This window comes from Manis javanica, chromosome 13 (genome assembly GCF_040802235.1).
Source record: "Manis javanica isolate MJ-LG chromosome 13, MJ_LKY, whole genome shotgun sequence".
Lineage (NCBI taxonomy): Eukaryota > Metazoa > Chordata > Mammalia > Pholidota > Manidae > Manis > Manis javanica.
Window position 1 is genome coordinate 73229299 of NC_133168.1, and position 12121 is coordinate 73241419.

At 41.3% G+C, this 12121-nt stretch overlaps 1 protein-coding gene across 2 annotated transcripts; it reads right to left on the reverse strand.

The window, feature by feature from the left end:
- Nucleotides 1-368: 368 nt before the first annotated feature.
- On the reverse strand, nt 369-9733 carry TAGAP (T cell activation RhoGTPase activating protein). 2 transcript variants are annotated; one of them, XM_037023708.2, is made up of 11 exons: nt 9515-9733; nt 8843-8923; nt 8700-8753; nt 8324-8390; nt 6848-7014; nt 6005-6166; nt 5429-5538; nt 3767-3962; nt 3072-3183; nt 2015-2433; nt 1562-1790 (listed from the first exon to the last, which is right to left on the reverse strand). In XM_037023708.2, exons 2-11 carry the CDS (start codon nt 8867-8869, stop codon nt 1710-1712), a joined length of 1395 nt encoding a protein of 464 aa, XP_036879603.2. In that variant the 5' UTR covers nt 8870-8923; nt 9515-9733; the 3' UTR covers nt 1562-1709. The 2 variants fall into 2 exon arrangements, with proteins under 2 accessions (XP_017508427.3, XP_036879603.2); XM_017652938.3 differs by having other exon boundaries at nt 369-2433; nt 9515-9727.
- Nucleotides 9734-12121: the final 2388 nt, after the last annotated feature.

Genomic DNA, 12121 nt, shown 5'->3' on the forward strand with positions numbered 1-12121 from the left:
CCATTATGTTTGCTAGTAATAAAGCAAACCAAGCATCATAAAAATAAGGTTTGTACAAGTACTGAAAGATTTAATTCACTAAAGCAGAAAACATTATATTTGCTGTATTACCCTATATTTGCATGCTGAATTTTCTAGCTTCTGAGTGCTTGCTGAAAAGATGGCTTCCATTTTCATGGCTTTGCAAACAACAGGAGAACAAGGATTGTCTATTCTTCTTAAACCCAAGATCCTTGGCCTGCCTATTAATCTAGAATAATGAATATATAGTAAAAAGTGCTTGTTGAATAAACCAATGTGTAAATGATCTTCTGATGGGTTTCTATGAACTGAGGGCGAGGAGACAACATATTAAGAAAGAAGGAACATTTCTACTTTGAAATAAGAAAGGCATTTATTGTAGTGAGATTATACTGAAGTTTTATATATGATCCCCAACGCATTTAAAGTGATTTTCTCCACACTATTGGAGAAGACATCATTGAACTACAAATTAACTCAAAGTGCTATAAATCAGTTAATATTGATGTAATGCATTTTCACTAATCTACCCAAATTTAAAATTAGATGATGAAAAGGACATATATAAATATTTTTCACAAATCTTGACAACGGCCTTTTCTTTTACTGGAGTTTATAATGCCTTTGATAACACCAAACCCCGAACTGTCTTCCTGGCAGCCTGCTTCTTTCTGTGGAGATTGGCTGTCATGAAGCTGCTTGCTAGAGTAAACTTCAAACAGGGACTTGAACATTTTCCCCTAAAAGGAATTTGCAGGAAATATGAAAACTGGTATGACATTTAAGGCAACATAAAAAAAAGAAAAAATTATTTTTAAAGACTAACCAACAGGAAGTGCCACAGGAGGCAGGGAACAGCGGCTCAGCTTACCGCAAGTTCACCAATTATACACGTATTGATGGAGACATCTTCCCACCAAACAAATGCTTTGTTTTACACACTTTATACATTTGCTACATGGGTACAAATTCAGGTACACACAGAAGCTGCCTGAATGCCACTGTGTAGCTGTCCCCTCTGAGGAGGGCTCTCCCCAACTTCTAATGCAGCTTATTCTCGACTTTTTTGAAAACAGAGTCTAAAAGCAGTCATGCGTTTACAGAGATACCACGGCTGTGTCAAGGTGTCAGGCCTGTCTTCCTAAATGTAGGATTCTTTCGCATACTGGAGTTGGTCAGCCTCAAAGACTGGCTGACTACATCTCCGCAACAGGTGGGCCCACTTAGTCTCCTGTTTTGACTCAGACATGGTCCTTAGCCGGTGCAGCTCTGATCTCCCTGTGACAGTCCCTTGCGCTGATGTTACCGCTGGAGTACAGCCAGTCCCGCTTTGTTTCCAGCTCTCCATCCCTGGCGAGAGTCTGGGTCCATCAAGTGGCTCTTGGCTGCATGTATTCCTTGAGCCGCCTCCGTGGCAAAAAGGCAGGAGGGGTGGCAGCCCAGTGTCCCGGCTGAGCATTCTGGCCCTCATGCTGCCCACCGTTTGGCTCCCGTAGGCAGCAAGTTCCGACGCCCGGCAGCGCATGGCCTCCTGGTAGGACGGCGGGCTCCCAGGGCCTCTCTGGCCAACTGGCTGGAACACGTCCTTGACGGAGAGTGCGCAGCATCTCGAGCTGAAGTCCAGAGCTCTTTGGCTGGGGATTACAGACAAGTCTTCCTGGACGATCCGCCCAGCAAGCTGGCTTTCTTTAGAACCTTTCTTCACTTGGTTTCTGGAATAGTCTTTGGATTTTGCAGACACAAAGCTGGGGGTTTTGGGGAGCACTTTTCTGTGAGAGGCAAAGGAGAACGACATGGAGTGTTTTTTTATTTCTCTGTTGGGCTTACTTTTGTCAGGCTTTGTGAAAGACTGATGTCTGGTGAAGAAATTTCTTTCGGGACTGGATGGGGAGGCTGTGGGTGAGCTGTCAGAGGAAGCATCCAGAGAGCCACCAGAGAGGGCTTTGGGGGCCCGTCCCCACCATTGCACCAAACCCTGGGGCGAGTTCTGCACCTTCAGGTCCTGTGGCCTCTGGAGTTTGTCTCCAACTACAGGAAACACCTCCTCTGCAAACGGGTCTTCAGCTTCGTCACCTTCAGAACGAGAGCCTGCTTGGGCCACAGTGATGTCATCCTCACTTCGAGTCAGTTTTGGGTTTGTTTTCTGGCTTTCGAGGCTCTCCTGTGAGGATGACATGCTGGGCTCAGAGTACCTCCTGTCTGGCTGGCTGAGGGAGTTTCGCATTTTGGCCACAGTGCTGACGATGGGCTCCCGGCATAACTCCCAGCTGGGCTGCGGGCCTCCGGACCCCAGGCCAGCGGCCGTCTCTGTGGGTGCCAGGCGCCGCCTGCTTGGAGAGCCGGCTGCACTGCTGGGTTCCACGTCAGGGTCATTGCTGTCGTAGGCTGAGTCATTCTGCAGGGTTGACACGTCTGGGGGAAGTTAAGGGACAGGTGAGCATCTGATTCCGTTTCCTTGAGCAATAAACACTAGTACAGTGCACTCTACTCATATCAAGTATGGTGATTGGGTGAAGCTCCGTTGGGGTGTCATAGGAAAGAAATTTGCCACATTAAAACTTTTTTCTTTCCAAATCTAGTTTGAGCTGGAGAAGAGGAGTAGGTGAAGGGAAATACAAGGCAGAGAGAATGAGAACAGAGACAAAAAGGGGATTTTGCTGGAAATTCATTGAACTTGAATTTAAAAATTGATCCTTTGGATGGCTCTTTTATTGAATCCATTTCCATTTTAATGGACCCATATTCCATCCTGTGGTAACAACCCCTAGCTAAAGTCATCTGAGTAAACCGCAGTCCTTCATGATTTAGACTAGGAAAGGGAGAAGTCCTGGGCTGCAGCTGAACCAGTGTCTGCAGTCCGAGGAGATGTTGCAGGAAAATTCAAGAGCCAAGTTTTCCATGACATCCCTGTGGGTTTGAGTCTCCTCGGACTTGGCGATTTGTGGAGGAAACTTTGGCTTCAAATACCAGGGTTATTTTATTGTCATGGACTGGCAGACGGGCATGAACTTTTCCCCACAACCATAATTAATCGAGAGGACCTTCTGTACCTGAACTATCTGTGTGTTCCAGGGAGTCATCAGAAGCAATACTGGAATGTGCTGGAATGTTCCCAAATATTTCAAAGCAGTTATCGATGAGGAATTCCACCAAAGTCTTAACCTGTATGGAAGAATAAGCAAGTTGTCAGCTTAAAGACATCTTTAATTTTTTTCAAAGGGGAGGGCATAAATGGGGACGTGAGGGAGTCAACTACTGGGGAAATGCCAAATGAGCTTAAGAGATATTTTTAAGTCTGAGACAAGCATACAGAAAGTTGCTAAGACTCATATGTATTACAGTTATTTTTGAGACATGAATGTTTTTACTTGAGAATCAAAAGAAAAATCTTTAAAGTAACTAAAATTTTCATTTAAGTAAGGAATTTCCCAAATTGATAGTTGGACTACATATGCACAAAAGAAAAAAATTGATGGGGCTTTTCTATTCTGGGAGACAGTGACGTAAAAACTGGAAGCACACATCCTCTGTCTGGTAGGATGACAAAGGACATAGGCCTGGGCTTGTTCAGTTTCATCAAACACACACATCTGAGAGAGTAGAACTATGTATGACAAAAGCATTCTGCATTTCATATTTTCACTATGATCTTGAGTCAGAGACACTCAGAGGCATTTCATCATTTGACTTTTTCAAACAATGAGATCCTATATTGGGAGTTTCTCAGAAATAGACCTGAACGAACCTTATTGTTCAAGTCTTTCTGGGCTTCGAATGACAGGCTTTGCTTGTTCTCCCAGGTCAGCATGTTGGGTCCAACACAGATAGCTAGATTGCTGGCGTCCATTTTGCTGATGTCAGAGTTCTTGCTGATCAGGTGGAGCACGGAGACCAGGTGCTTGAGCAGCAGGAGGTTAGGCCTGGGGAGCTTATCTGCAACCCTGGAATGAAGGGCAGGGAAGCTAGTTTTAGAGAAGGCTCATGGTCTATCTAGCTTCCATGCAGCAAGTTGGAAATTTCTGTCTAACCCAGCCTTCCTTTAAAATGAGGAAGGTGCACTTTCTCAAGTAACGTTGTGAAATGTTCATTCAGCCACTGCCATGGGCAACTGACTCGGAATGAAACTGGTTAACCACGAGATCTTGAAAAACTCAGAAACTGGTCTTTATAATTAGGACACCAATAACACAACCATTATTATTTATATAGATCTTAAATTATGAAGCATTAGCTCCTGCAATGAGCTCCATCATTTAATACATTTTGAAAATCATTTTGTTGAGTAATCGTTTAGCCATGTCAAATGCCCTTCTGTTTCTAACACTGCAAGACTGATGTTTTGGAATACAGTCATTTGCCTTTCTTCGAGCTGTGGGCATCAAAGACGACACATTTTTGTTATACTCTGAGAAATCTTTATGGAGAATAAACCCATTTATAAGGCTGTGTTCATAAATATGGTCAAGGAAGCACTTAAATGGCAACATTGGTACTAACAGTAATAAATTAGATTTCTAAAGCCTCATTTTCCCAAAAATGACATGGTAACTCTAATATAGGAATCATTTTCATTTCTCATAAGAAATTATTGTTATGAAAGAGCTTTGTCTTTAAGTAGAAACTTATTGTGATAATCTTAGAATTTTCAATTTGGTACTTTCAGTTTGCATTTTCAATTTAGTACATGATAGTAAAACAGTCTTAATTCTGATATCTTCAATTCAGTAGATGCTTCACTGAAAATATTTAGCCACGTGCAACAGTCATAATATATAGACAGACTTTCATGGGACTTGGCAGAAGTACTGATATTTATTAAGGTTAGGTGTTTAAGATTCTCTAGTCACTGACAGGTCACACTTTCATTATATATATAATTATTTTTGCTGTCATTGGAATTTGTTTTTATATAGTTTTCATTTTGATTAATCATAAGAATATGCAATATGCTATGGAATTTTATGATCAAAACAATCCCTTTGAGATTATTCTACTATGTGTCCAGGGATGTTTTATGGGAGAATTGTTGTCTTGCTTGATACTCTCTATACAGGTTAATGATAACCCCAAATTCTTCTACTTGGCTAGTGAATTGCTTTGAGGCTTCATCTATAACTTTGTTTCTATCCTTGAACTACGTACATTTTTAAGCTCCCCTACTTCTTGCGATTTCTAAGTACTGAAGTTCACTTTCACCTTTTGAAGAAATGCTTCTTTTCATTTGGCAAAACTACTTTTTAAAAATTCCCTAGGTACCTCCTGATTCTTAGCCTGGGAGTAGATGGAGAATTCCACTCTTGATTCCTCACACATCACAATTTTCATGAAACACTTTGACAGTTAAGTAAAGAATCAAATGCTGGGGGCCATGCAGGCCTGGGCCCTGGGAGTTAGTTTGCTGACTTACTGTTTCAGGGCCTCAATCCTGTCTTCCTCGTCCTGCTTCTCCAGGGCGCCCATCCACTCCTCAAACAGGTCACATGACAGTAGCTTCAGTGGGATACCTCTGAGGAAGTCCTGAGGGTGCAAGGGAGAAGATTTGGCTTGTTTCTGTTAAATAGTGTACCAGTATCTTCATTTTCACCTTGGTTGTTCCATCTCAGGGATGCAATGCTCATCCTACCACAGGCTGAACCCCTTCCTTCCTGCCTTTGATTAGTCTGGGACAGCTCTCTCAGCAACTTCCCAACAATGGCCATAGTAAGGCCATCACCCAAGGGGCCACCGGATCTGGCCACAGGACAATCGTAATGCCTTTTTTCATCAAAATATGGGGGTAATTTAATGTGTCACTTTCTGTTGGAATCTGGGATCCCAGAAGCAGGGATGCTTATATAAATAAATAAAAGGCTTAACTAAGAAATTTAAACTCCAAGATCAGTTTACTTCGATTGTGAGGGAGAAGAGCCCATTTTTTATTTCCTGAGAGTTAATGTGTCAGAGCCCAGTGGCAGATTATTTGGCACCAATGCTATGAACTCACCTTAAAGACCACAGCCAGCAGGTGCACAGGGAGACTTTTCAGATCCACCATGCCTCCTGAATTGAGCTCCTCCTTAAGCTCTTTGCGGGCTTTCTCATTGGCTGCCTTCCTGAATATCCCTTCAGTGGAAGGGCCTTTAAGGCATAGAATAGTGAGAATGTCCTACAGGAAACATGTATAGAAATATGAAATGATTACTCTTGGTTTAAAGATACACATTGTAGCAACTAATACCCAAAGGACCTATGTTTAGGTAGGAGAAAAAATTAAAATAGTACACATGAACAGTAGCTAACTTAACCTGTCTAAAATATCCTCTTTATATGAGTTAGTTCTCCATGATACTAAGATAGTCTTAACGAGAGACTATTAATGTCAGTTTTTCCTTTCAGTCCAAGGCTATTAACTATCTTCCTTAACCCTGCCCTTTATCCAAGAGGTACATTGTGAAAGCTCTCATTTGCACATTCTAAAAAAATTTCAGGCCTCCCTTTCAAACCATTCATATATAAACATTGGATTTCTGATCATATATTCGATACAGCATCTTTATCCATTGATTTTTCAGAAGCTACACATTTTCAGCATTCTTAACTCCATGAAGTCAGAAGGCTGGAGGGTCCATCAATCTCAGCTCATTGGCAAATACAACTAATTTTGAGAATGTAAGCAGTTAGGTATTCTCCTGACTGCACCTGTAAGGTGGAAACGCCATTTCCAAAAGTGGAAAAAACTAAAGATTGGCTCCAACAAATTTAATATGGGAATGACATTCAGATTTCCCAAGAATGTTTCACATCGGATAGAAAACTAAAGTAGGTTTACAAGTAAATGCCCACCTACCTGGATGGGTCTGGGGAGTTTGTCATCTTCTCCACAGATAATTGACAAGGGCTGATCAAATAGTGATGCTTTCAATTCTGTCTCAGAAGCCCCAGAATAATCTGACACAGCAGAAAGCTTTCTCATGAGAAAGGGCCAGGACAGCACCTTCTTTCTCTTCTTACTTTCTATAGCCAAGAAAACAAGACAAAGTGAGAAATTAGATTAAATATTCATAAACAAAGATCCACAGAAGACATTGGATATCGCCAGCCACATAATGTCATCTACAGAATGCCATGTGGGGTAAATAATTTTGAAAAACTGAGATAGCAAAGGGTGTGAATCCTAATCTAGAAAAAATCAACCCGAAAAACAACCACATGGTTACCAGGGCAACCAGTCCCTAAACACCAACACCAAGGCTCCTCAAAGTCTCCACCTTTCCTGTTTTTACCCTTCATCAGGTGTTTGCTACAGAAAATTAGCAAAAGCTAACTGTGCAGGTCATAAACAACCATCGTAACATATTGACCTTAATAACTGTGATGGACAGCTCTGATGTGAATTAGGTTATTCAAATTTCCTCCTTTAACTGATGAAGAAAATGAAACTTATAAGGAGAGGAAGTGACTTGCTTAAGATCGCATTGAAGACACTTTGCTGGGCTGGCCGTTAAACCTCTGCAGTATCGCTGGCACCAGCCCGACCCTAGAGGGAGCTACCTCAGTCTGTCTGCAGTCACCTTCAGGGTTTCCCGCTGTGGCTGCTTTAGGACAGGGCAGGCACAAATTGCTGCAGGAAGGCTTGAACCTTGACCTGGCAATTGGGAATTATCAGTAAAACATTACCAAGGTATTTTATCTTTGCAAAATCTTGGAGATGTGTATGCAATGGGTATTGCATCTCACAAAGTTCCTTCTTTCTCTCTTTTCTTTCTTTCCTTCTCTTTTCTTCCTAATTATAAAAGCTGTATTTTCTAAATGCAGTGGTGTATGCTTCTGTACATCTTATACTGGCAAGTGGAAGAGGATGGATAGAGAAGTAGCTTGTCAGTATAGTTCATGAGAACTGGGTGAGGGTTGTGTGATAATGAAATACAATGAGAAAAAATTCAGAGTGAGTGGTGGGGTTTTTGGGATTTCAGATGAACAATTGCTTCATGTATCCTTAGATTCATTTTCAATTAGAGGAAGAAGAAAACAGAAAAGGGAGAAAACTGGGTATTTTTCAAATGTATGCATGCTTTAATTGTCAAAACATAAATGGCCAGGAGACCTGTACCCTATAGAGAGCTGGGGTGGGTAAAGAGAGGGCCTTTCTATCAGAGGACTCTGATGCCCTAGTGAGCCAGAGCCTGCCACTTAGGTGTTAATGTTCTGCGGTCTTTAAAAGAACACTTATAAAAAAAAATTCCTAGTAAAGTACTGTGGTTTTGCAAACCAAGAACATCTGGGCTGTTAGCACATAAAAGATCAGGATGTTTTCAAAACTCACCAATTAGCTGACAAATACTATCTTCACTCTCACATGATACCAACAGAGGATGTTTCTTGATATCATCCTAAAAATATATTTATTTTAGTTAATATAATGACTGAAGAAACCTACCCCAACCTTCCCCAGAAAATATGCATTCAACATTTTATTCTTACTAAAAATTAGCTGATAGAGTCCACTGATTTTTTTTTTAGCTTCTAGAATCAATAGTAAGGTCTTATCAATATAAAATTGCAATTAATGCATTTAATTTAGTGTATTGATGATGTTAATTTTCTATTCTGATAATTAAACAATCCAAACAACACTCAATTAAAAGAAAATTTTCCATCTTCTCACAGTAGAGACGAAGTTTTAAAAATTGCTTTCTTACCTCTGATCGACACTCAATTAATGTATCCATATTATTGGCATTTAGTGTCTTTGACTAAAAGAGAAAATAATTAAATTCGGTAAGCATCTTTTGACTCTTGTTTCTAGAAAAAATGAATCAATAAATATAAGAGGGATACATACAGCATTGCAGCTGCTTATCAACTTCATTAGAGTTTAGGCTGCCTGTCCAGTGATGAATTCCACTCCTGGGTGGCCTTGGTTCTGTTTATATGGAATCAGGTGGGAAAGAGTTAGGAGGGGCATGCTAATAAATTGGCCAATCTCAGTCCACTTTGCCAAAACACAAAGTTTGAAACTATTAGGTAGAAAAGTTCTCACTTAAAGAGAGTTATATGTTATCAGATGTCTTATGCTATTAAGAACAGCATCTGAATGCACTTATTTCTAAATTATTTAAACCTGGTATCTTCACCATGCCAAACTCTGTTATTTATACTTATTACGTCCTCATCAAGAGAGAACCTGCATATTAAGTACAATAACAACTGATGTTTTTTGGGAGAACTCGCTGTCAGACACCGTATTAAGTGCTTTGCGAGGATTAGCCCATCTGACCCCAAAAGAAAAAAACAATTTGTTCACAGGATGCTACTTATGGTAAACATAAAACAAAGAGAGCATTGACAGAATTCCTCTGCCCAAACAGCGCAGGCTTCCCGCTGAAGCAAAGCTTTCTTGTGTATCGCATCTTTAAAACACTATTTGTTGCCTGTTCCCCGGTGAATATGATCTTAAGGACCAGTGATCTTCTAGGCAGCTTACTTTCTAGTCATGCTGATTTGTGATACTTACCCTCGGGGGACCTCCAGCCAGAGTTCTTTTACCTCCGGTGAACTGTGGAAAACAGGAGAAACAGCATGACGCTCTGTCCGCTGGTGGAGAGAGGGAGACGAGTGCCCCGACTTCACGTGTTCTGCATTATAAGCGAGGGGGCGGGCAGGTGGAAACTCAGAATATGACAGAGGCCGGAAAGCACATCACGGGCGGTCACGGCTGCAGCCGGCCAGACCGGGAGCGTCCTCACTTCCGCATTCCTTTCAGGGCAGCGCGGGGTTTTCTTCTTCCACTTCAAAGTAAAGAATCTGTAAACTTCTAGGGTTGGAAAAGATGACATACGGCCCTAGGGGAAGACTCTGATTAATGTCATAGGTAGGATGTGTGAATGAGACATTATGTTATTCTGTACGCAAACACAGTTTTATTTTCTAAAGTGGCGATTTCAGGTACTGAAATTTTTGGTATCCTGTGTGGGTGCCCTCTCCCCTCCCACACACCACGTACACTGTGTGTCAGTCACCATACATTAGCCGGCACCCTCTGGGTGCAGGATGGCGTCCCTCAAACAAGCCCAAGACAGGCTGTCCCTTCTGAGAAGTGGTCACCATCAAGAGCCAGGTCGGAGTCCTTTGGAATTAGAGTCCACTAGAGCCAGCTGCTAAATTATTGATCCTCTTCTTTCCCTAATTCCTCAAAATTATTAATAGTTAATTCATAGTCAGATCAGCTCTAATCCTGACATGGCAGGAAAACAAAAACTTCCTTTGACCAGAGCAATTTAAAATAGAAAGGAGATGGTGAAATTCACCTGTGGATCCCTCTTGCGTAAGTGAGAATCTCTGGGCTTTTCTATGGCTAAAGGCTATGCATGAAATGACTCAAAGCCCTCAGGAGTAGAATGGGTACATACATTGTGACAGAGCCCCACAGCGGAGTATCATGTAGCACTGAGAATGCGTGGTCTGTAACTCCATCCAACAACATGGTGGGGTCTTAACCATGTAATGTTGAGTGGAGGAAGCCGGACAGAAGAGCAATTTACATGCAAAGCACAAAAACAGCAGAAGTCATCTATGCGGTTCAAAGCCAATCTGTGCTACTATACTAGGGTCCGAGGGGGGGTTAGTGACCACAGTGGGCTGGAGAGGGATTTATATCGGTCCATCCCTTGATCTGGGCACCTTTAGTCTTAGATGGGCACTTCTGGATGGATGTTATCCTTCAACAAAATATTTTAAAATACCTTGACGTGATTCATTAGCAGTACCTTTAATCTAAGACTTCTTCATATTGCTAACTCTACTGTCTTCATACCGAACAGGGTCATGATTAGGCATTCTTCGGGAAGCTGAAGCACAGAGCAGTTAAAATTTGCCCCGTAGCTCCGTGTTTCAGCGGGTGACCTCAGGACAGAGGTGGGGAAAGATTGGGTTTCCAGCCGGAAGCTCGCGCTCTTAATGCTGCCGCGGTGTCAGAGTTCACAGCGTCCATAGAGGCTACTGCCCTTTCACCCTCTCTCCTGCCTGTACAAACCTCCGAAATGAGCTCACAGATTTTTAAAAAAATACCAGAAATGGCATTTGTGCTGCACCTAACTTAGAGCCAGGCATGGTATAGATACTTAATAAATTCTGAATAAATATATTTACTTATAAAATAGTGGCAATAAAATATTACTGTAGTATATATTCTTTGCTAACATGTATTTTATGAACGTTTTTTAATTTGACATCCTTTTGGGTTCTTTTAAGAAAATGTTTCCACTGCTCTTACAACTAATGCATCAATCCGCAATCGGAATGTTTCCCTCTAAGTAAAGATGGTGCCCATGTTTTTTCTAATCCTTAAGGTTTCTTCTCTTATTATGAACTATACAGTATGTATTCCATTAGTGGTTTGAAAGTTGTGGGGTTTTTTTTTTGTGGTTTTTGGTTTTGCCATGGAACTTTATATTCAAAGGCAAATGAATCCAGAATCCTGATATAAAAAAATGTAAAAAATAGATTTTTAAAAGTATGTTTCTCCAGTGGAAGAAGGGTGGGGAAGTCATGGGCCTGTGATTTTGCCTCCTCTTCTGACAAACCGAAGCTGGGGGGCCCCTGAGGAGACTTGAACACTGATAGGCCTCATCAATATCAGCTGTTCTCAAAGTGCATTCAGAGAGCCCTGGATCCTTCAGGATGGTCCACAAGGTCAAAGTCAGTTTATAACCATATGCTATTGGCCTTGTGACTCTTGTGTATACAGTGGAGTTTTCCAGAGGCTACATTGTGTGGGATGTCCTGACACTGTGGGAATGCAGGCTTGTATATTCTTGTTCTTTAAAATTTTCTCAGCTTTAATTTCCCCTAAGGTATGTATTGGTAAATACAGCTTACATAAATTAATTCTCTTTAGAGTTGCCAATACTTTTGGAAAGAGTTCCTGAAACCCAGAAGTTTGAGAATGGCTGAATCTGCCTCACATCTTTGCATGTGCAATAATTCTGTATATTCACATTTACCTATATCTTCACCTTTATGACGACAGCTATTTTTGAAGAAAATTCTTTTCAAGGTAGGTTGTCTGACAATCCACTAGTCTACATTGCATGGTGTTTATTAACAGTTTTGACAAATCTTA